Below are 22,922 nucleotides of genomic sequence, written 5' to 3' on the forward strand. Positions count from 1 at the left end.
CAAAGCCACATTTGACATTTTGACACATACAACATTTTGTTCTACTGCAGGGCGCCTACAAATCTTCTACTATTTGCTATAGTCCTGAGAAAGGGACTTGGACAGAACTGGAAGGTGACGTTGCGGAGCCCCTCGCAGGACCGGCGTGTTCGACGGTGGTATTGCCAGCCTGCGTTCCGTACAACAAGTGATGGGCCAGGAGCACTGACACGAACTCTGAGTGCATTTGGGAAAATAATGACGGGTGACGTAAATATTTTATTAGAACAGAATTCCTGTTAAAACAAAGCTACCATAATTGACCCCTCATTCCATGTTTATGCTTTAGGAGCAAACTAAAAGAAAAGAAAAACCAAGCGTTGTCCCATCTCAGATAGGTGCCGGTGTCTTATGAAGCAAGAAGCTAAAACACACCGAACATTACATGCTGACAGACTGCCATTTCAGACTGATTTAAACTTTTCCTGCTGCAGAGACACTCCTCACATTAAATTTAACTTAAAAAAAAAAAAAAAAAAAAAGCTAACTGTTCAAATAGAGCCTGAAGAGACAAGATCAGTATTGTGCATTGTATCTACCTGCATGTGATCTGTGTTGAAGTCATGAGGATGTTGTTTTCATGAATGTTTCAGAATTCAAATAGTGAAAAGCTCATACTGCATTGCAGAATTGTCTCCTCCTCTGTAATCCTAACCTACAACTACTTCATATGCTCTGCAAGCAACACAGCATCAGAAGATTATAAAAGGTAAAGAAATATCATTCAGTTTTTGCACAGCTTGGCAACTAATACACTCTGCCTTCAAAGTCCCCATGTGCAAGTGCAGCAGAAAGCAGACTACAATGAAAGCTATGCTTTACAGAGCACTTCTTGCAATAGCAGCTTAGGGATTAGGATCAAATTCTTCTAATCACACTTATGTAAAGTCAGAGTCATTTCACTGAAATCACATGGAATGACTGGTTCTACATTAGTATAACAGAATTTGGATCCCATAGCTTAAAATCTGTTTTTTTTAAGTAAGTAATTTCTATGACCCCTTAACAAATCACCAGAAACCTTACTTCCTTTTCACTAACCTGTTCAATATCAGCATCTGTGCAAGTTCTTTTCAAAGACAATAAGACCGTATTTAATCATAAATTTATTGCTTTGGACTCTGAAATGCTTATGCACATTTTTGGAGAGACACTGGTAAGTAGTTAAAGTAGTCCTGTGTGGTTGATCTTAAGATGCACTCTGAGAGAGTTTTACTATTGATCCAAAGTAATATAAGGCTAAACTTTCCACTGCCTTATAGCCTGTGTAATTATTTACACATTGCAAAGCGAGTTCAGAATGCTCCCACACAGGACCAGTAGCATTTAGGACTTGCTTCATGAAGTCATAGTTGCTTTCACAAATCAGACTGTCTATGTATTAAGCTTATGTCTTTCTGTCCTGGCTTTGCAAAAGCAGTGACAAAATCTGAGCCCAATTCTTCATCACCTTGCAGTTAACAGACATAATCATCTGCACCTCATTAAAGTATGTGTATAATTCTTCCACTGTGGTTTACTAGTGCTGTATCCATTACTCTCAGGACCATCCTCTTTACTGGTGTAAACTGACATTGCTCCATTGAAGCCAATGGATGTACTTTATGTCAGCTAAATATTAGCCTTTAATTTGCCTAGTTGTAGCTGACTGCGCCAGATAAAAGGCAAAGGACACTCCAATCCTGCATTTTCAGCCCTGCACATATGACAGGACTTAATGCTAGTGCATTAAGAAAGGAACAGGCAGCTACTGGAGGTTGGTTTCTGCCGCAGAGGCAATAGATGGGAGAAAGAATTCATTATTTGCTTTGCAAAATAGAAAAAGGGTGAATGTACACAGAAATTACACTATATATTGATGCTTGAGAGCAATATAAATAACGGAGAGCAAATATCATGAGACTGTTTCTCTCTGGCATCAGTCCAGTTTTATTGCAACTCCCTTGCTTGTAGTAGAATTACACAACTTGTAAAATTGGAGTAATGCAGAAAAGACTGATACCACAAAAATGCAATAATCCAATTGATGAGGTAGCTGCACACCTGGAAAAAATGTTTAAACAAAACAATTATCTGAAGATGCTAATATTTGAATGTGCCCTTGGGGAGTTTTCCAGTGAGCATCACTAAGGAACTCATAAAAGTGGAGTGTATATCCTGAAATCTCAATCCATTTCTCCTACATAGTGCAATCTTAGTTGGTTTTGTATTTATTTATATTGTTCAGATCCAAGGGATCCCTTGTAAAATATATTTGGTGCAATCATGACTTTTTTTCCTCTCCTGTTGAAAGTATATAAATATAAATATATATAAAAAAGGAAACTGTTAAGATACTAAATGTGGAAACCTTGTATGACATTTAAAAGGTCTGCCACTGAACACTGACTGTCACCTGTCTCTACTAAAATGTACCATTTTTAAAGGATACTTCTTGTCCTTTTAAATGGTTCCTTTTTTTTACCGGTTTAAAGATTTATGAGGACTGTATGTAAATCTTTCTATCTATCAGGAAGGCACGACCAAGGAAAAAATGCTAACTAAATAAGTCACACAAAGAATGTAAATTTTGTACAGTACTAGACTGTGTAAATGAAGCTTGCTTGTAGGGGGGAAACTTTAAATAACACTTTATGTACTAATTCAACTGTCTGCCATATTCCTACTTACAAAGTGTATGTATAAATAATATCTACATTAAATTCTTTGGAACTTTTTTTATCATGTAGATGTGTGAACTTCCTTTATTTTCTGGTGTTACATAACGGCCTCCTTGTTTTCCAAGTGTCATTACTCAGTGCTTGTCAGTGCAGTGACTGCAGTAAAACACGGATGTGTAGTGAGTCGGTCTTCCCCTGAGCGCAGTGCCTGGCCTGGGAAAGCAGCACTTTTTTCCAGCAGGGAAAGCTCCACCTCTGTGCCTGCTCTCACTGGAGAAGCCACTGCATGCCTGAGAAATGCCTCTGCCTTGCACTGCTCCCTCTGTTCCTCTGTCCCACAGTAAGTGAAAAGGACCCTGCTTTGTTAAGCCCAGTCTTGCTTTGGGGGATTCTGTGCTTGTTGTGGCAACTTCATCCCTCTTCAAAATGTTCCTCCTGTGGCAACTGACACTTCTAATTATAGGTATTTCAGTTCTTTGAGGAGAAGTGCTGGCATGGGCGTGCTGTAAAGGAGTTGGGACAAGAGGTGTTGCCAGGCTGAGAAGACAAGGTAAAAGCAGAAGGTTCTACCAGGAAGCAGAAGCATCATCAATGCCAGTTACTATTCATGCATTGTTCATTCATGCCTGAAAACCTTTGTCAGGGACCAGATCTCACCTATGCAAACCAGGGGGGTGTACTAAGCAAACTGGCCCACGTATTTATAGCAGGTGTGAGCTGTACTGGATAGCACTAAAATAGCACAACAAATTGAATTCTTTCACTAATGAGTTTATTTCAGCGGAGGAAGGAAGGGAGATTTATGCACTTTTTAGGTTAGGTGGGAGAAGGATGAAGAAAAGAAACTGGAAGCAATAGGCTCAGATATGATTTAGAAAGGAAGGGAAAAAGTAGATGAAAGGATAAAATAGAAAATGAGACTGTGAGAGGAGAAGTTGGGAAGGTTTTGAGGATCAACAGCACAGAAAAAATCAGAATTAATGAGGAAAGCAAAGATGGTTTTTGAGAAGCACATATCACAGCAAGGCTGGAAAAAATGTTAGAGGAAAGGCAATACAAAGGGCAGAAAAGAACCATAAGAAAATTCGATAGAAGACAACGTGAGATAAGCATGAAACTAACTAAATAAGCCCTTGGGTGATGGTATTCAGCTAATCATTTTCAGTGGTCACCTCTCTGCTGGGCCTGGGCTGTGGCAAACACCCAAATGCTGCCAGCAACTGTGACAAGGGAGGAGAGCTGATGGTGCTGGTGGGAAGCATAAGAAGAGCAGATGAGCCACAAATCCTAGTCCCAGCTGCATTGGAAGGAAGAGCCCTGTCTACTTCTGATTCTCTGATGAGAGTCATCTTTGGGAGCTGGACATATGGACTATTCCATAGTTCTCTTTCTCTGCTGTCCTTCTCCATTTCATCCCTAGCATGAAAAACTTGCCTAGGTTACTTTTGCAGAGTGGAACCTGGAAAACAACAGATTGGTGACTGAAGGTATTTCCCTGATCTTGAGCTATGGTCCCATCCACTGGCTGAGAAGTGTGAGAAGACTGACTTGCTGGTGACTTGCAACCTGTACCCACGCCCTTAAAAATGACAAAGAGGGCATTTGAAAAATATGCTTTTCATTAATTACAGTGCTGTCTTTGAAAGTACTCTGCACTCAATTTCCAAAAGCTGGCATTGCTTTCCCTCACATGTTTACCCCCTTTCTGATTTTAATACAGTGATTTCCTCTGCTAGCTGCATCTGTGATCCAATTTCTCAGAAAAATCCATGCCAAACCTCATTATATATACTGGTTTCTATTGTATTATAGTCACTCATCAATAAAGTACTCTGGTTCCCTTGCTTTTAAGGGAGAGACCATATTTCAATTTAAATAGAGCTTTCTGGTTCAGACAACGGAGAAAAAAATCCCAAGCAGTGCTAAAAGGCCAAGGTAAGTGCCAATGCACACACTCCAGGGCAGTTTTAAGATACACATTTAATTTCTGTTATTAGTGCAGCAGTGGAAAGGAGGCAGTGTTTCAGCCTCTCAGTCCAGTCCAAGGAAGCAGTGATGGCAGCACTGGAGGTCAGAGTGGTTTGCAGGAAGGGAACATCACACTAATGAATTCTGGAGGGCTTGTAATGCCATAAAAGATTCAGTTAATCTGCAGCATAGATGTTGATCAGCGAAACTGAACCTAACTCTCTGGACCTTGTCAGATGTATTCTGTGCATGTCAGTGTTCCACACCAATTACAGATTTTAGAAGATGCTCTCATGCAAAACTATGCACCCTAATATATAAGCCAGCTCAGATGTAACTAAAATTAAAATCTGACTGTGGCAAATCTCTGTGATCCTGATATATGAAAATCCAAATAAATGATTTGTTCCCAGAAATGAAAAATAACTTCAGCAGGAAATTTCAAAATTACTTATGCAGGATTAATCCAGTTCAATGAATGCATCTTGCGTTGATTAATAAAGCAATCCTGAATTGCAAACTAAAACGAGAGGAGACTTCTGGTGCTGATATATTTGTGTATTTCTGAAGCTGGAGAGAAATGCGCACTTGTGAGAGATGTGGTCAACCAGTGTAAACAGAGATTGAATACAAATAGTGGTTTTCTAATTGTCTGTCTTCTCCCCGCAGCAGAAAACTACCTTTTTGTCATTGATCTTTTCTTGAAGAACATAGGTACTATGTTACCTGCCACATTTTGAATGAGAACAGGGCATCTAACATGATTGTACAATGACTCCAATTAGTATCCAAATGACATCTGCAGTTTTATATAGCAACGAAAAAAAAAAAAACCTTGAGCTACTTTCTGCTGATTTTCTTGCCACAGAGAGTAGAAATGTTGGTCTACTAGCATTAGCTTTTGTGATCTGCTGCCCTTGAATTTAATTGGGCTTAGAGGTGAACAGATAGGGAAACTATTTGGAAAGTGAAAACAAGGGAAGGATAACATTTTCCCAAAATTTTCATCAGCATCTACACACACAAAAAAAAAAAAAAAAAAAAAAAATATTTAAAGGGGTCTCATCATTAAATCTAAAAACCTGTTCTTCAGTTTCAAGAATTATCTTCAATCATTGCAGCGTTTTAAAAAGGAGTAGTCATGAAGGGTGGAGGTATTTTGCAAAATATCATAAAAATCCATATGGTTTTATCTTGAAAAAATGGTTTCTCATGTCATCCTTAAACATCTTCCAGAAAATCACACTTGCAGGATCAGATTTGTAAAGCTCCCTTATTATCTCAGTATGTTGTGTGGTATTCAGTTCCTAATCTCTGCAAACTCATTTCCACTTTAGTTTCCATTTGTGCAAAATACTTCAGTTTTCAAAAAATTTTGGCTGACCAAGACTATTTTGTAAGAATGGAGGCTGAACTTAAAAGATATTTCACTGTGGATAGTGAATACCAAGACCGATGATCCTTTTCATAAACACTAACAGAAAAAAAATGTTGCTTCCTGTGTATGTAGGGGTTTTGCAAAATACAAATACACATGTACACATTTACACCCAGAAAATGACAAGTTCACAGGCCATAGCAAGGACTGCTGTGCCATTGTTTTTGCTAAAACTGTTAACTCAGTAACAGCACTGAAACTTGGATGCTTTTCTTTAAAAACCACCTCTTTAACTGCGAAGATGCCATTAGTCACAGCAGGGAGCATAACCAGAAGGAGGATGTCTGTAACTATAGCGAGAGAGCACATTAAACTGTAGGTCAAAATCACGACTGACTGATTACCTTCAGGGTGAAAGTAAATCTTCAGACTTGCTGGAGTGAGAGGGAACAGGACTGGCTGGGGCTTGCCAAGGTCATCCCCTGCCTCCCCCACAGCACGGCGGGGCCGGCGATGTCCGGCGCGCTCCCAGCAGACATTTGCTGACTCGCCTAACCTTCGTAGCCATGTGTGACGGGATGGAGTCACCGTCATCATCAGAAAATGCTTCCTAATGTCTAGCTTAAATGTCTCATTAGTTTAAAGAAGTGATTCCTGGAAGAAAACCTAGCATAGAAAACAACTATTTTCCAAAAATCTAAGTCCATAATTAATTAATCTAAAACTTTCACAACAGACAGAACCTTCGAAGCTGCTTTTTCTTCTCCTGCTTTCAGTGGAATAAACAGAACTGTTTATTCCCACTCTGCAAGAGCTTTTTTTGAAAACCCAGAGACTACCAGTCTTCACTTTTTTCTAAGCCTGTGACTCAATCTCTCCCTGACTATGGAATTTTTATCCACCAGCAGTTCTGGTTTTCCTTTTTTAGCTATCTCCAGCTGGCCCACATCTTCACCTGCACAGTGACCAGGAGGTTTCTGTCTTAGAGTAATGCAGCCCAGGGTTTCAATGGACTCAAGCTTTGCAATGAGGTCTTTCCATCCCAAGGAAACCTCCCTATAACTTGCCCAGGTCACAACAGATCAGACTGATATTTTGGCACTATTCAAGACAAAATGTCCCACTCTTACCAGCACTTCCAATGAAGATAAGGATAAAGCTTCATTTGGATCTGCAATATTCAGGTAGGGAATCCAATAAACTTTAGTGAGTGGAGTTTACATATAGGACTGTGTAAAGATTAATTAACCTGCTATAAGAAAGTGTGGCACTTTAATCAGTGTCTGGGCACTCAGAAAAAAAATACTGATGTCTTTTAATCTCTTTTGCTTCTTCTAGTGGAATAAAATGAAAGATATTGGTGAAGAATTATGTCTGGCACATCATCACCTCTTGTGAATTATTCTCCAAGTGTTCACTTTTGCCATGATATATTCCACTGGTTTCAAGAGCTGCTGAGCACTTCCAGTACCTGAACTGAAAAGATATATTTCTCCAACAACGGTCTGTTTTGACGAGCACAAGGGTGTTGTGCTCTGGATCACCTCCTCTTGTTATTAGGCAGTTGCTCAGAGCAATTATTTCCATAGATAGATGTATTCATGCTTCTGAAAAACACCAGCTCTCCTACTTGTCTTGTAGAAAATGTCATTGGACATAAACTTCAGTTGATTCCGGTGTGGATAATTACTCCATCCCTGGCCCTATAGTTCAGAGTTCAATCAGAAAACCTTTTGTTGCAATCTTTAGTGATACTGGATTTAGTAATTAAGTCTTTGCATTCAGGGTTGCAGTAACACTGGCCATTCCTCCTACAGTGGGGAAAAAACCCAGAGAGCCGTTGCCTTGGTCTGTAAAGTGAATTGTGTGTTAGACTCCATGCCTAGTCCAGCCCAAACCATCGATGAATGAAGCCTTGGACTAGCCAACACCCCAGCCACTACAAACATCACATTTCCATGCCAGCCCATCGGGCAGGCCACAGGCTGTGTGGCTTCACTCTCTTCTCTCTCCTCCATTCCCTGGAGATATGCGACAGCTCTTCCAAATGCCCTCTCCCTGGTCCCACTCCTGGTATTCCCCAGGCTGTGCTCAGCCCTGCAGGACCCACCGTCACCCACGGATGGGCAGCAGGGCTGGCACTGGCCATGTGTCAGGGACTGCCACTGTGCCCTGCCCGTGTCCCTGTTTCAGATGAAGTAATTAAACTACGTTGCTTTGGGGAATTAACTGTGCAAACATTTTAGGACCCAGATGCAGAACAGAATTGACACCCTCATACTTCACCAGAGAGCACTTACTGATAGCTATGAAGCCAGCTCACAAAATCATTTTTAAGACCTGAACGACACTTAACAGATGAGAAAAAGAGTTGTCATTCTGTACTTATTGGTTCCAATTAGAGGATGAACTGTCCTCTATTTTACCAAGTATGTTTAATTTTGAATGGGTTTCTCATGAGCAGTGGGCTACCATAGGCAAATCTCATTTTGACAAGTACTAATTATGGACAACGCAGGGGCAGACTGTAATCTCTGTCATGAGAGCTATCAACAGGGATGCAGTGAAGGCTTTAACAGTGGGTGGCAGTACTCTGGGTCAAATTAATCACCACCATAATGACAATGAAATCAGTAGAGCTTTGGGATGTTAAGTTTGATAAAAGAAGCCATTCTGTTCTCTGTCTGGCTATTTACATTAAAGCCTGGCCTCAGCTTGAGCTAATCCTTTGTCACAGTGTTCAGGGCTGGATTTTTTTTGGCATGGGGGAGAGAGAACAAAGAGCAGTCCTCCTTGCAGAAGAAATGTTTTCATGTCCAGGTCTGAGTAGCTGAAAATGGATTACCTAAGTGTGAAGGAGACAGCCCCAGGTTTGAACAGGCTGCTGTTTTGAGGCACGTGAAAAGACTCAGAAATATAAGTGGGATTTTTGGGGGTGCAGCACTGGAAGTGCTGATGTGCTTGAAGTCAGTGCCGTTTGGCTTTGGATTCTTGTGAAAGAGCTTTAGGAAGGTCAGTTTTCCTCCTTTGCTTCCCTTTGCCACAGCCACAGGTTGAGGTCTGAACAAGTACCCCCCTGGAGCATGATGTAGGCAACTGCCAGACAAAGAGAGATGCAGAGAGTGCAGACACATACGAAAAAAAGGAAGATTATAGGAACAGCCAGGTGAGACAATTCTGCATGTAATGATGCTACACTAAACTCTGTCAAATCTAAACCCAAGTCAGCCTTGCCCTACAGCTATGGACTTGCTCACCATGAGTGCTCCATAGTGTTTAATTCTGCTTTAGATACATCTTTCATGCTCTGCTGCTAATGGCAGTTTCTATACTACCGAGCCTTGGAACATTCCCCGGCAATGTTCCATGTACCGATGTGTACCGATGCACAGGCTCCCTCCGGACCCACAGGAAGGGCACGTGCAGGGGTTGGACAGGAGCTGCTGCCTTCCCTGACAGCTCTTCAGGCTTCACATCCTGGGCAGTGGGGCCCAAGGCGCTGGTCAGCACATTCCAACAGGTCCATGTGGACACAGACACAGCGATGGGCTGTGCTGCTTGTGTTCTGCTGTGGCACAAACGTGGAACACCTTGTTTAGCCACACAGGCCTCCCCCATCTCCCGTCTGCCCCCTTCAGGGTTATGGCTCCATGTTCTCTGCATCTTCTGGCAACTTAACAAGTACTGCTTTGATGAGGATGGTGTAGCCCAGCTTTTTGTCAGGGGCTACAATAGAGAATTTTCATTCCTACATCCACAGTCCCATATAAATGGAAGAATCAAATGTAAAACAGTGTCTTTCCATTCACCTATTTAGTACCAGACTGGCTACGAAAATATATAAGTACCCTAAAATCCAAAAAACCTGCCAACCATCCATTTTTGATCCATTTTGTAACTGTGCAGAATAATCTGTTCTTTTATTAGTGTGGTTAAAGGAGATTCAGAGGGAGGAAAGAGCATGGTGACTTCCAAGGGAAGAGTGAGTGATTCAGTGCAAAAAGGGTAAATTTCATCTGCACATTCTTAACTGCGAGGACATTCTGCACATCTCAGGAGTGCACTAAGTGGTGCAGTAAACCAGTAAATTAGAAGAATGTAAATTCTTTAGTAGGAATTGCACGCAAGGGAAAAATGCTTCCTCATGCTCATATTTGTTTTCATGAAAATAATGTACACTCTTCCTAAAATCATACTGGTACAGAGCTGAGTAAGACATCAAAACCAGTAATAGGTATTACACTGGACTAAGAAATGGCAATGGCACAATTATCTTACGTATTTCTGATGATCACTCTGATAAAGCCAGGAGCTGGAATACTTAGAGCCGGCTTGTAGCCTTGTAGCTCCCTTTCCCTCTCACTCTGTCTGTCTTATTTATCTCTCATTAAACTAAATTGTATTCTTATTGGCTGACTGACCTCTGATACTGTTATTAATTGATTTATATAGTGCCTTTTGCAAGCCTCAAGGCACTTCAGAGAATTGAAAATATATATAAGGATCACTTCACTAATCACCTCGGTGCAGCCACCTCTGGGCTGGAAATTGGTGGCCAGTGCAGTGGCACTGGGAAGAGTTTGGGTTAGAAAAGAAGGCAGGGTTGTGGAACCAGCACTTCTAGCAGTTCTACTGCCAAGCTGCTACCTTGCTATCAGACTGGAAGAGTCAAAAAACTAAGAAAAAATATTATTTCGGGCAAATAATGAGTCAACAGAATATGTTCAAAAGCAAGCTTGAGGCAAAATATTTTCATGGTGAATTCAGTGCCCAAGGCCTGTGCTTTCTCAGGAAGTCCTGAAGACCACAGAACTACCGTGGGCATCATTCCTTCAGAACTTCCGCCCAGCATCAGCTTCCTTGCAGCACTGGCCGACTTCCCACTGGCTCCCATGTGCAGGTGCAGCGTGTCCCCGCAAGCCTCACAGTGTCCAAAGGGCTGCTGCAGGTGCTGCCATGAATTAATGCCATGGGCAGGCCTGAACAGCTACTGGGAGCCAGGTCTGGGGCTGCCTCCTCTCACCTCTCCTGTCAGGCACTTGGGAAGCTAACAGGGATTTCAGAGCAGAGACTGGGGCTTCCCAGCTGTGTGAGCCCTGTTTAGCTCAGGACCTAGAGCGTCCCAGGCAATGTGGGATGGCTGCTAGCACTGCTGCTACACTTCCTTGATGTCTGCAGTGTTATGAGTAATAAGAAAAAAATGTAAAAATAGGTGAACACACACAACGGGTGGCCACCCTGACAGGAAGGGATCACACACACCAAAAAAAGGATGCAGATCTTCTCCACAGAAGGACACCCAGCCCTCTTTCCCTTACCCCCAGTGGTGACTCCCAACACCACAGCAGAACCTGTGGTCCCTGTCAGCACTGATGCCATTTGATTCTCAAATGTGGGAAGGCTGTAGTTTTTCTCTATAATAGCTTGAGCACTCACAATAAACATTTTTAATACTTTCCTATCAATCCAGAGGAGAGAGCTTTGTGTTTTTTCACAACATTATAGTTTTGTCTTCATTTGAAACATCTGAATGCCTCTAATTAAAAAAAAAAATAATAATAATAAAAAGAAAAAAGAAAGAAATCTTTCCAAAGCTGCAAACATAACAGAGAATATCAGAAATCTCCTTGATTATGTAAGGTCATTAAAGCTACTTAGCAAAATGCTTTATATAGATCTGAGTGTTTTGAACCCTTCCCCATCAAAATGTACCCTGAACATGAAAGTGTGTACCCCTTTCCAGAGCAGAATTAATTTCACTAACTCCATTAACAAGCAGGTCTGCTCTCGTCTTATCTTTCAAGAATTCTCTACCTGATTGCATTTATGTTCTCATTTAGCATCTCAAAATGGGCACTTTCTCTCAAGAAGGGTTAGTGCATGACTCACCCGCTTAGTTAATCTGACTAATTAGCATACAGTCACCCATTAACAGCATTAGAACAACAACTGTAGCTCTCACTACCTCACTGTCTGGAAAACAGACTTCTTGTAGTTTGCAAGGACATTGGTTGCTCCCTGTCTTTCGACAAGTGTGGGGTTATTTATCACACCAGCACAGGATTTGCAGATAGCTCTGGAAGGGGTGATATAATTCTTAATATCCTGCAAAAACCCTCAGCCCATAATCTTTCCTAGCAACTTATTGAAAATTATTCTAAAATTAAGTCCTTAAGTCTGCTAAAAACCTCTCTGATATCCAAGCTGCTCCCATGCACCTCTTCCAACTTCACTGAAAGAAACTAATGGTGGAAATTAAATAAGGTTTTCTGATGTGCGATAAGTCACAATAAATGTATCAATATTAAAATATTTCGTACTTCAACCATTCACAGTGGTCTTGGACTTATTTCCCACAGCTATTCTAGATATATCAAGAGAGAATTAAGATTTGTGGGTGCTTAGAAGAGTAATATTCTGGGAAGCATGGCTTGCAAACCAGGAACATTTTTATTCATGGAAGTGCTGCTGGGAACAGCAGGTTAAAAAAGCCAACAACTGCCAGAGCTCCTTAAGAAAACCGCAGAGTGCCCGAGGTACTCAAGGAGATTTACACACCCAATTTCAGCCTGCCCCAAATAGTCTGGAAAACTGTAGGACTCAGATAGGTGTGAATTTCTATTATTTATTTCAAAGGGTTGTTCAGGCGAAACCTAATTTTGGTGACGTAAATGCCAGGACAGTTAATCTTTCCACTGCTGCTCACCACACCAGAAATCCTTTTCATCTAAAGGACTTCCCCTGTGCCACCAGCGCACAGGTGAAACCCAACTATGCCTTCACACACCTTCACACCCAAGGAATAAACCTGCGGCCTGCTCTGCTGCTTGCACTGTCCTCGGATGGTCCTCAAAGCGTGAGGGGAAATATTTAAACCCCCGTGCTGTTAGCATGAAGCTGTTGGACGCTGGTGTTTGGGTTTTTTTAAGTGAAGCTGGCTTTGTTGGGTGCCTTTCAGCCAGCTCTGGTGCTTGTAAGACCTCGAGGTTTTGTAACCTCTGTACCTCGCCCCCTCCTCAGCCAGCAGTGAGAAGCAGCAGATACAATAGTTGAAAACACAGGTATTCAACACAGCATCACAAACTTTAGAAATCTGAAATGCTTAGTGCGGGTTTTACCTGATGGCGATGTCACTGTTCACTGTCAACAGCAAATCCAATCTTTGAGTGGGCTCAGGCTGGACAGTGCCAGGAGTCACGTTGAGTGAAGTTTCCACCTGCTTTGAGCAAAGGCTGAGCCGGAGATCCCCTGACCAAAGATCCCTCACAGGAGGCGATGCTGCCTGTACCCCGCTCCTGCTGTGCAGCCATGCCGTGCCACTCGTAATGACTGTCCCTGCCACAGCTGGGACTGAAAAGCAAAAGCTCCTGGCACAGATGGAACAACACCAACATCCCAGGAATCTGAGTCAAATTCTGGTTTCAAAGTGCCCCTGATGGTACCAACAAAGATTTTGTCCAACACACATTAGCAGTTAAACTAGTTTCAGGACCAGTGGAGGGCAATATTGCTTTGGCTTCCTTGAATAAAGGGATTGAGGCACCAGCTAGGGCATAGAGCTGCTGTTTGCAAGGCAAAGCCCTTATTCTGGGCACAGGATGACATGTTTTGCTCCACAAGAACCAGCTCCCAGTGTGTACAGCCTCTGGAGTAACCAGCACTGCCTTGTGGAATGTCTCACTCACTGAACACCAAGCTTGCTGGAGAAATTGATGCTTTTGAATAGACACCATTCCCCCAGACTTTTACACAGGGAAAGACAGAGGTGGAAGCAGCTCCAGGGTGAAACAGATTCTCTGTACATACTAGTCCTCTTACAACTTCTGTTGTTTTGCTTGTTAGAAACTTGACTCAGCATCCAAAAATTTCCCAGTTCTGCATTCACCACAAGTTCATGTCTGAGTAAATATATAAAGGAGGTCAAAAAACAGTACTTAGGCTGGGTTTTTTTGTGGAAATACAGTCTAGTTAATGCAGGACATTAAGTACTTCTGGATTTGAGAAGCTGAAGTCAGCAAGTCTGCAAAAGTAGCATTTGACTTAGAATATTGCCCTTTTTAAAAGTAGTTCCTTCGATCCCTTTCATAATTTCAGATCTCTTATTTTAACTTCAAGAGGGAACGTTCATATTTTGTGTTGCCTCTCTTAGCACTTTTGAATCAATCTTGCAGTTGTATGGCTTATTCTGCTATAATTTCTCTCCCTGGAAAGCAGTGCTTTGCACTTGTACACAGTGAAGAGCTGTGGCATTCCTCCTTTTTCATCTTCGGTGTCTGTGCCAAGTGATGGCTGCTTGTTGGCAATGATGGAGCAGGTGGCTGCTGGATGACCACTGCTGCTGGCGTGGCGAGTGGGATTTTTGGAAAGATGGGACAAGAGCAAAAGGGCTGAAGCCTAGTTGGATAGAGATGGCAGGTCATTGTCCAAATGAGGGACAAAACTGGGACACCTGAGGGAAAACTAAGGCCTGATGGGGTTTGCAGGATAGATATGGGTTTTGTGGGGGCAAATATGAAGTTTTTCCATCTACCTCCTCAGTCACTGGCTGCTGCCACATCCCTGCCTTGTCGTACTTCTGCTGTGTCTGGGAGGACCACAGTCCACACGAAGGGTCCCACAGCAGCTGCCAGCACAGTCCCAGCACACACCACCAGGAAGCACTGACAATGAAAGAATCACTAAACTTCTGGCACCTAAGAAAGTCACAGAGAGAAACAAATTGTTCATGTATCAGGAATGGCATCTCACTCTTCTGCAAAACTGGGAAAATCTCAAAGAACTAAGCTATAGATCAAAAAACCCTTATTCCTTTAATCTTGTTTAGAGGAAAATAAAATTTCCAGACCCACTTTACTTCCTTCATCTTTCTTTAGGTGCTAAAAGTGTTCAAAGCTGGATGCCATTCTCCAGCTGAACACCACATCTGCACTGAGCAGAGGAAGAAAACTTCATCTACATTGCAGACAAAGGGCATTTTTAAAAAGACATTTCATTACAATATTTGTCTTTTTGCCATATCATTAGCTCATATTCTCTGTAACTTCCACATCTTCTCCATGGCTTTTATGGTGTTGCAGCCATTTCCAGGTTTGTGGGGTTTGAAATGCAGGTTCTCATTTCTGAGTGTAGGGTTTTTCCTTATGAACTCACCCAGTGTTTTTTTCTTATCTCCTTCTTCAAGATACCAAATATAGTCTAGATACTAACTCTGTCCTGAAAACTGTATGAAGCTCCCTTAGCTTGGCGTTTTCTGCAAATTTAATAAATATGCTATTTACTTCATCAGCCATGTTTCACTGAAATTTACTCTGAATGAATTTTCAACACTAACGCCAGGTCCATGACAGATCTCTGGGACATTCTTTCTTGAAACACTTCAGCGTGACGGTGATCTACTAATTATTCCCTTTAGTTTTTGAAGTGGCTTAGGACTGATGTACCCAGAGTGTATTTTCCTTGAGTGCTTATGGGAATTCCATGTGTAACCATGACAAAAATCTCCCTGAAGTTGTGATTTACAGACTCTTACTCCTTCTTCCCTAATCCACAAGGTCTGTTATCCTGTCACAGAAAGAAATTAGGCTGGTTTAATACAATTCGTACTTGACAAATCCCATTTGTCCTTGCAGCTTGTTTGATTATTTGTTCCTTTAGTCTCTGGCTCTTCCTTTCCCTGCTTTCTAAAGATAAGCTTTACGTTTATCATTTTCCAGGCTTATCCTGTGTAACTTATCTGGCACACATTTCATTGCTTGTTTTCATCTCCAGCTTCCTCTGAAGGTGAGATTTGGTCAACTTCACCGGTCATCAAGCAGCACTCTTTTAAGCTGACACACTCCTGTGCACTTTGTAATGTGAATGATCAATGGCTCCAGAAGAGCTCTGGAGCACTCCCTCAGTGCTAACTATCCTTATTTCACAGAAGATATCAGTGCTCATGCTTGTGGATAAACTACAGCCACAGCTGCCTTAGTCTCCACAACCACAGCACCACTTGCCTGCTCTGCTTTGCTCAGCCACAGCCTGCAGTAGCCCACGGTAATTTTGTTCCCCTACCTTAACAACCACAAACTCCAAATTTCAAAGTCATCTTTGAGGCAGGTCACTTCTTGGATTTTGATTTAATTTAAGAAATTCCATGTCACCAGTATAACGCAAACAATGTGGTTTGTAAAGGATGGAATGGTCAAGTTTTCACAGTCTGCTTCAATCTTCTAACGACTCACCAAATCCTGTGTCTCCCATCCTGGCTCCTCTCACCCTTTTTGTCTTTCCATTTCACCAGGCCCTACCTATGTATTGTGAAGCACAGTTTTGGAGAAATATGCAAGGTGGAAAACCCAGGAGGGTGTGGAAGATGATGGATGAGGCAGCTGCGAAAAGAGTTGGATGGAACATCTGTGGTGGTGCATTCCACCCACAGTCCACCTCCACCTGCCTACCATCCCTCCTATTCCATTTCTGTTGCAGCATGAAGGAGAATTTAGAAAATTATAGTTTATTTGAAAAAATGAAAGACTGTATCCAGAACCATTGGTTTCATCAGTTCAAAAACAAGACAGAAGATGATGACTTACTATGGATTATTGATGCTTAAATGCCAGCAGGACCCCACTAACAGCTGCAGTACCTGATGCTGCAAACCCAGCAGCCACACTACAAGCAGCCACACATCCATGGAAGGCAGTACTAGATAGAAAAGCTATGATCTTTATGGTCTCCTTACAGGAAGACAATAAAGAGAAACTTGCTTTTACTTGGGAAGGTGTACAATGTCCGTTTAGCAGACTCCCATGGGGGTATAAACATTCACCCATGATTGCTCATGCTGTGCTTGCTGAACTTGTTCAACTTTTACAGACAGTCTCACTTCTTCAAGGTGTGAAATTTGGTCAATATGATTGACTGTAATTGCAGGAGATTCGCCTGAAAAGATGGGGAAGCATCATTGCATAAAGAAGGTAACATCCCACCAGAAAAATACGTCAAGGGCCAAGAGAAGAAGCGAAGATGCTGGGTACTCAGCGGATAGCAGACACTGCAGTAAATTTTCTAGACACCTTAAGAAAAGCAGAACAGCTGCAGTCATCATAATCTAGGAAAGAGTTACAAACGCTAATGAAAACTCTAGGATATGGGACAAAACAAGTATCTGGACTTTCTACCACTACTTGCATGTTTTATTTGCTTTTATGAATGGAAAAACTGTGGAGGTGGAATTTGGAACATGAAGAGGCAGTAAAAACCTTAATACAGGAATTAAAACCATTAATCACTGGGACCAGTATACCCCCACAACCCTGTCATAACAGAATGGGGATTTGCTGAACAGGGTACTTCCAGTAACCTATTTCAAAGTGCTTCACTGATGCTTCAGCAAAAAAGATAAATGGTAAATGCCAATGTAAGGCTGCTGCACTAAACATTAACGGAGGCAAACAAATATCAGAAAAAGGTGAAGGTAGTACAGAAGTAAGAAATTTTGTAGGCAGTTATTTTGGTAGCACAAAATGGAGGAAAAATGATACTTGTGGAGTCCTATGCTGTGTAGATACGCATCACACAATGGTTCACTCAACGGAAATATATGAAGTGGGAAGTAGGCAGAACTTCAGTTTGGAGGACTGAAGACTGGCAATTACTTCTTGATATACATAGGAAAACATCATTCAAAACGGGATGGATGAAAGCTTATGCCAAGGGTAATAAACCAGCCAAAAACTGTTATCAAAATGTGGATGAATTGACTAAAATTAGGGAGATAAAAATAGAGAACTCTTTAAATCCTGAGTGGTATCAACTGGGAGAATAGTTAACATCAGCAATTAGGTCACACTGGCAAATCAGCAACCTTTTGTTGCACGGAACAAAGGTTGGAAAACTTGTGGAGCTACTCTTACAGAATATCGTCAGTGCAGCTTAAAAATACAGTCAGATCACCCTGCTAAAGCATCACCCTACACATCAAGGAAGGGAAAACTTTATAGTCCATATTGCAAATTGATTGTCTCAGGCCATTCAAACCCTCTGTAGGATACCAACCTATCCTCACAGAGTGTAGCAGTAGTCTTCCAGCTTACCTAAAGTGTCTAAATGCTGATGGATGAAAGTACAGGGGTTATGACCTTGGTTCTTGGGTCTTACTTACTCACTTACTTACTCTCCATACCATTCAATGTGATATTGGCTCACACTTCTCTTGTACAGAGGTGGAAGGATGGGCCAAGCAAGAAGAAATTCAATGGGTATTACACACTCCAAACTACCCCAAATCAAATGGTATGGTAGAAAGATCTAAGGGATTATTGTAAAGGAGCTTTAAGACGTACAATGTTTAGTGGAGCACTTGACTCCTACCCACAGTGCTTCATCAATTGAATAATTGGCAATCTCTGAGTCAAGCGTTCTCTGCAAAAGCTGAACTTGATGCTTTACCTTCCAATGAAAGAAATTATCAGCATTATGGCCAAGACAACTCATTATGGTAAATTTACCACAAGTGGGAACTGTGCCTATTAGTCTGACTAAACCCTGTGGCTTACTTTCTTGGGAAGCTACTGATAGGAATATTGAAAAATAGAGAATAAATGCACAGTGGGTTTATCCTGCATCACAAAAGGGATAACCCATTCCACTTTCCCCATCAAAACCTTTTATTTGTTCTCCTTTACAGCAGAAAAAGAATCTATATTGATAGCAGTGAAAACAGCTGTATAGCCCCAACACAGTCTTGGATTTCCTCTTGATTGAGAAAGTATAATCCCTCCAGATCAAACACAAAAGCCTTGAGATCATGCACTACATTATATTGGAACATTGGGGAATCCTGCCAAAAGATAAGGCAAGCTTAAACATTGCTACGTTGTTTATACATTGAAATGAGGTATATCTAGAAGATAAGTGAAGATGGAAGATGTTACACAGAAAAAGAATTAGAATAATAATAATTGTAATACTAGGAGAGCAGATAAAAAAATAAAAATAAAAATAAGGTATTGGATAATCAATGGATCTACCCCATCAAGAAAGTCCCATCAAGATTAATAAATACTATACTGATTTTTTCAAACAAAGAAATAATGTGAAATCTTTCTATAAATTCTCAGAACCAGACTGCCGATTCAATTTTACTTTTACACAATCTATACTCACATTTTGCCTCTGGGTAAACATGATGTAGAACTATTATTTGATTTCATTATTGTTAAGCACAAAATGTGGAATTTGTGTAAAACAGGGTGTCTATGGGTTGATGCATATGTAATTCTAAATGTAGCTATGCCTGATCTAAATATATCAGCAATAGCACTATACAATAACATCTCCTTTTGTAGGCAGGAATGGATTTGCACAGATGAAAAGGGTAACCAACAAATTCCATCTTCAAAGGGACCTTAAGGAGACATCATTTTGACAAGTTTTGGGATACATTATAAAGCAAATAATTGTGATGGGATTAAATCAGCATGACACTATATCTGATAAAACATATACTATAGGGCCAACAAAACTGGCACAAAGCTGTTGATGTCGGTGCATGTGTTGCTCAGAAACAACAGGGACTTATTTGTGAAAGTAATACCCTTACGATCCAAGATGTTTGTTCGACACTGAACAAATTGTTTTTAATTTTGAAATGTATCCTGATGAAACCCCAGAATTATACTTGTTTATATTAGAATTGGATCTTGGGTATTTTGAGAACTCTGTGATTCTATACTTACAGATAACACCACTGTAGAGACAGCTATCAGTCAAATATCTGCCTCTGTACTTTTACCAAATTGCAATGCAATTTTAACCATTACCACCTACTCCCACTGGCATGAATTTTACCTTGGTGAAGAAACTACTAGAAAACAATGACCTGAGTCAAAGCCACAACATACATTTCTAAAATCATGGACATAAAACTCTAAGCACTGTTCATTAAGACATAGAAGATATACTCTCTGTCCTAGAAAAAGCAAAGAAGGACGGAGAACATCACTAGTAGGATATTTTATTTGGGTAGTTCTCATCACCAACAGGAGCTCTAAATTGAGTCCAATTGTAATTTTATTTATTTATGTCATATTATGCTTGTTATTTAACAGTGTGGAAAACAGCTATATGGGTGGCACAGTTGCAAAGTTCTCTTTACATATGTAATACTACTCAATCATGTTTAATAAAACCTAAACAATTATGTAACAACCAAAAATTTCCCTCAAATAACAACTGGAATATGGCATTAATCTGTTTATAGGCCCAGAGGCAAGAGGTGACCTCAAGACCATTCTGTGGAGCAAGCAAGACGAATTGACTTTAAGTCATGGGGTGGATTGTGGTGGTGCATTTCTCATACCCTCACAGCCCCCTTGGACCTGCTCTGTGACTTCAGCAATTCCATTAAGCCTTGACCATACCAGCTGGGTGGTGAAGCGTCCCTTGACTGTACGAGTGGGGCAGTGAAGCATTCCTTGACCACACCAGGAACTCTTGAATTGCACAGCTGGGGGCAGCACTGTTCATACTCAGGACATCCATTTCCTGACCAAGGTGGAGAACAAGGGATAATCAATTATACCCTGACAGCATTGGAACATTACTTAGCTGAATTGTAGCCCAAGTGGAATGGTACCATTGTTATCAGACTTTTGAAAAACTTCAGTAGTTACCGACCTGGGTTGTGGCCAGGATTATGGCCGTATTGATTAAAATCAGTCATTTTGTGACACTATAAACAGGGGACCTAAGTGAGGCCCTTTGAACTCTGATGGACTGCAGCGGACTGTGACAGTACCTCTGTTGGCGGCAGACGCCTCTCAGAGCCCATAAACTCTCAAGTTTGTGACACTTGAAGGACCATCACCAAAAGCTGATAGGGCATGGACTGATATCCTCCACTCTTCTGATGCTCAGCCCTCACTCTGAGAAATGTATAGACATTCAACAGGAGTATTTCACTGAACTCTAGGGGAATTTTTAAGGGGCACCTTTTTATATATATACACCTCTGCATCTGTGTGTATGCATTTGTGAATTGATCCAAATGCCCTCTAACATGTATAGTATGAATGCCGCCATCCTCAATCTATAATTAAGTAGTTGTTCTGAGTATAGTAAATCCTGCTGGATCACTTTATAAATACTAATCAGTAATTATGTGCTGATGAAACCTTTAGACATGAATCATTGGTCAAATATGGGACTTAGATTGGGTTTGGCTACATCTAGGATCTCTCATGAGTTTAGAAAGCAAGACAGTCCTCTTTGAACTTTGTGACTTAACAGAAGGGTCTCCCTTACCCTTTTGCACTCTTACCCTTTTGCATCCTCAGTCTCAGTGTAAATCATTCTAAATTGATTCTAAACTGACTTTTCTTTGTATTCTTCTTTTCTGTAGTGAGTAATAGAGTGAACCTTGCCACTGAACTCTGTTAAGCCACACTTTTTCAAATTTATATTAAAACCTGCTTTTGCTAATACCTTTGGTGATGATTTTTTTCGGGGCCTAAATGACTCATTTTCAAGAGTAGCATATGGGGAAAACACTCTGTGTGGCATACTTGGCAGCACAACATCAGCTTCCTCAGCCATGCTCCTTTAAAAAGTCTTAGCAGTGACTTCAAAATTTCTGGTGTACAAATAACCAGAGAAGGTTAGCAATAATAATAGTGAGCAGAATGCTGCTCCCCAAGAAAGCACCAATTTCATACGGTTGGATTGTTCTGCAACAATATTAAAGGTTTCCAGGCAAACTGTTAACATGAAATATTACAGTAATGCAAAATTGATAATGTGCTTTCTGTTGGAAAGGAAGAGAGCTTGTCATGCTGGTGTACAACCTGTGTGTCCCACTGCAAGGGTCTGTTTTGCTAAACAAGGCACATGCAGCCTTTCTCAACACTTTTTTACTCTCTCTCCAAATAACTTTCAACTGCTTGATCAATATTTCAAATGATGTGCACCATCACTCCTTCACCTTTGTGTGTGTGTGGGGACCTGTATGAAAGTTTAGGGTTTTTTTAACTCTAAATCAAAGAAAATGTTCTTGATTTAAACATTGCTTTTACTTAAGGGAGGCATACTTTTAAGAAGGTTAGACTGAGTTAGAAGTGAGCATTGATTATTTCACACCTTTGTGGCAAAACTGTACCTTCTGGTTTTTCTCTCTTCAATGTGTATTAAGAATTCATGTTTCATATAGTTTCCCTCCCTTGCATACCACCCTCAAGGCATTTTTAATTTTTTTTAGACAGGAAGGGGGAGATACCACCTCTGTTGCTTAGGAAGCTGTAGAGACTGAAAGGCAATCTATTTATTCTTTCTTGTTTCACAGTTATTGTTCTAATAATTCATCAGAGGGTGTTATTACATTAATTACATTTTACTTTCACCAAGTGTTTTATCTCAAAGAACAGCACAAGAATGCTAATCACTAAAGTAAGACTCATGCAACAATGATGTCACCAAAAAATAAAACATGAGATAAACCATCAAATTTTCCCAGGTATCTTCTACCCTAAAGGTGCATTTCAGGCACTTTGGCTCCAGATTCCCAAGGAGCAGTGCCAATCACAAACTGATAGTGGTATCACTGGTCAGCCTGTCAGCACTGCTGGCCAGACTTCTTGGGCAAATCCCCTAGCTCATACTAAACATCTTTAACTGTATCCAAATTTTCTTGTAAAAACAATCAAAATGTAAATGTTTTACATGGCTTCATGTGAGCAAAAATATTTTTTTTCACCAGGGTAACACGGAAGCCATCTACTCCACCAACAAGCAACTGCATTTGCATAAGTGGCAGCAAGCAGAAAAGGTGTTGTGACCACAGCGACCCTCTCAGCCTTTATAGGAGCACCATGGGGCTCCTCAGTCTGTGACTGGAT

General features: G+C 41.0%; 1 protein-coding gene across 1 annotated transcript in view; it reads left to right on the plus strand.

Moving 5' to 3' along the window:
- KLHL14 (kelch like family member 14) overlaps positions 1-2,764 on the plus strand; it is a 60,705-nt gene extending 57,941 nt beyond the window's left edge. Inside the window, exon 9 of the mRNA XM_040085645.1 lies at positions 51-2,764. Within this exon, the coding sequence (XP_039941579.1) occupies positions 51-191 (141 nt within the window). The 3' untranslated portion in view covers positions 192-2,764. The remainder of the gene's footprint in view (positions 1-50) is intronic.
- Positions 2,765-22,922: the final 20,158 nt, after the last annotated feature.

Source organism: Hirundo rustica, chromosome 1 (genome assembly GCF_015227805.2).
Source record: "Hirundo rustica isolate bHirRus1 chromosome 1, bHirRus1.pri.v3, whole genome shotgun sequence".
Classification (NCBI taxonomy): domain Eukaryota; kingdom Metazoa; phylum Chordata; class Aves; order Passeriformes; family Hirundinidae; genus Hirundo; species Hirundo rustica.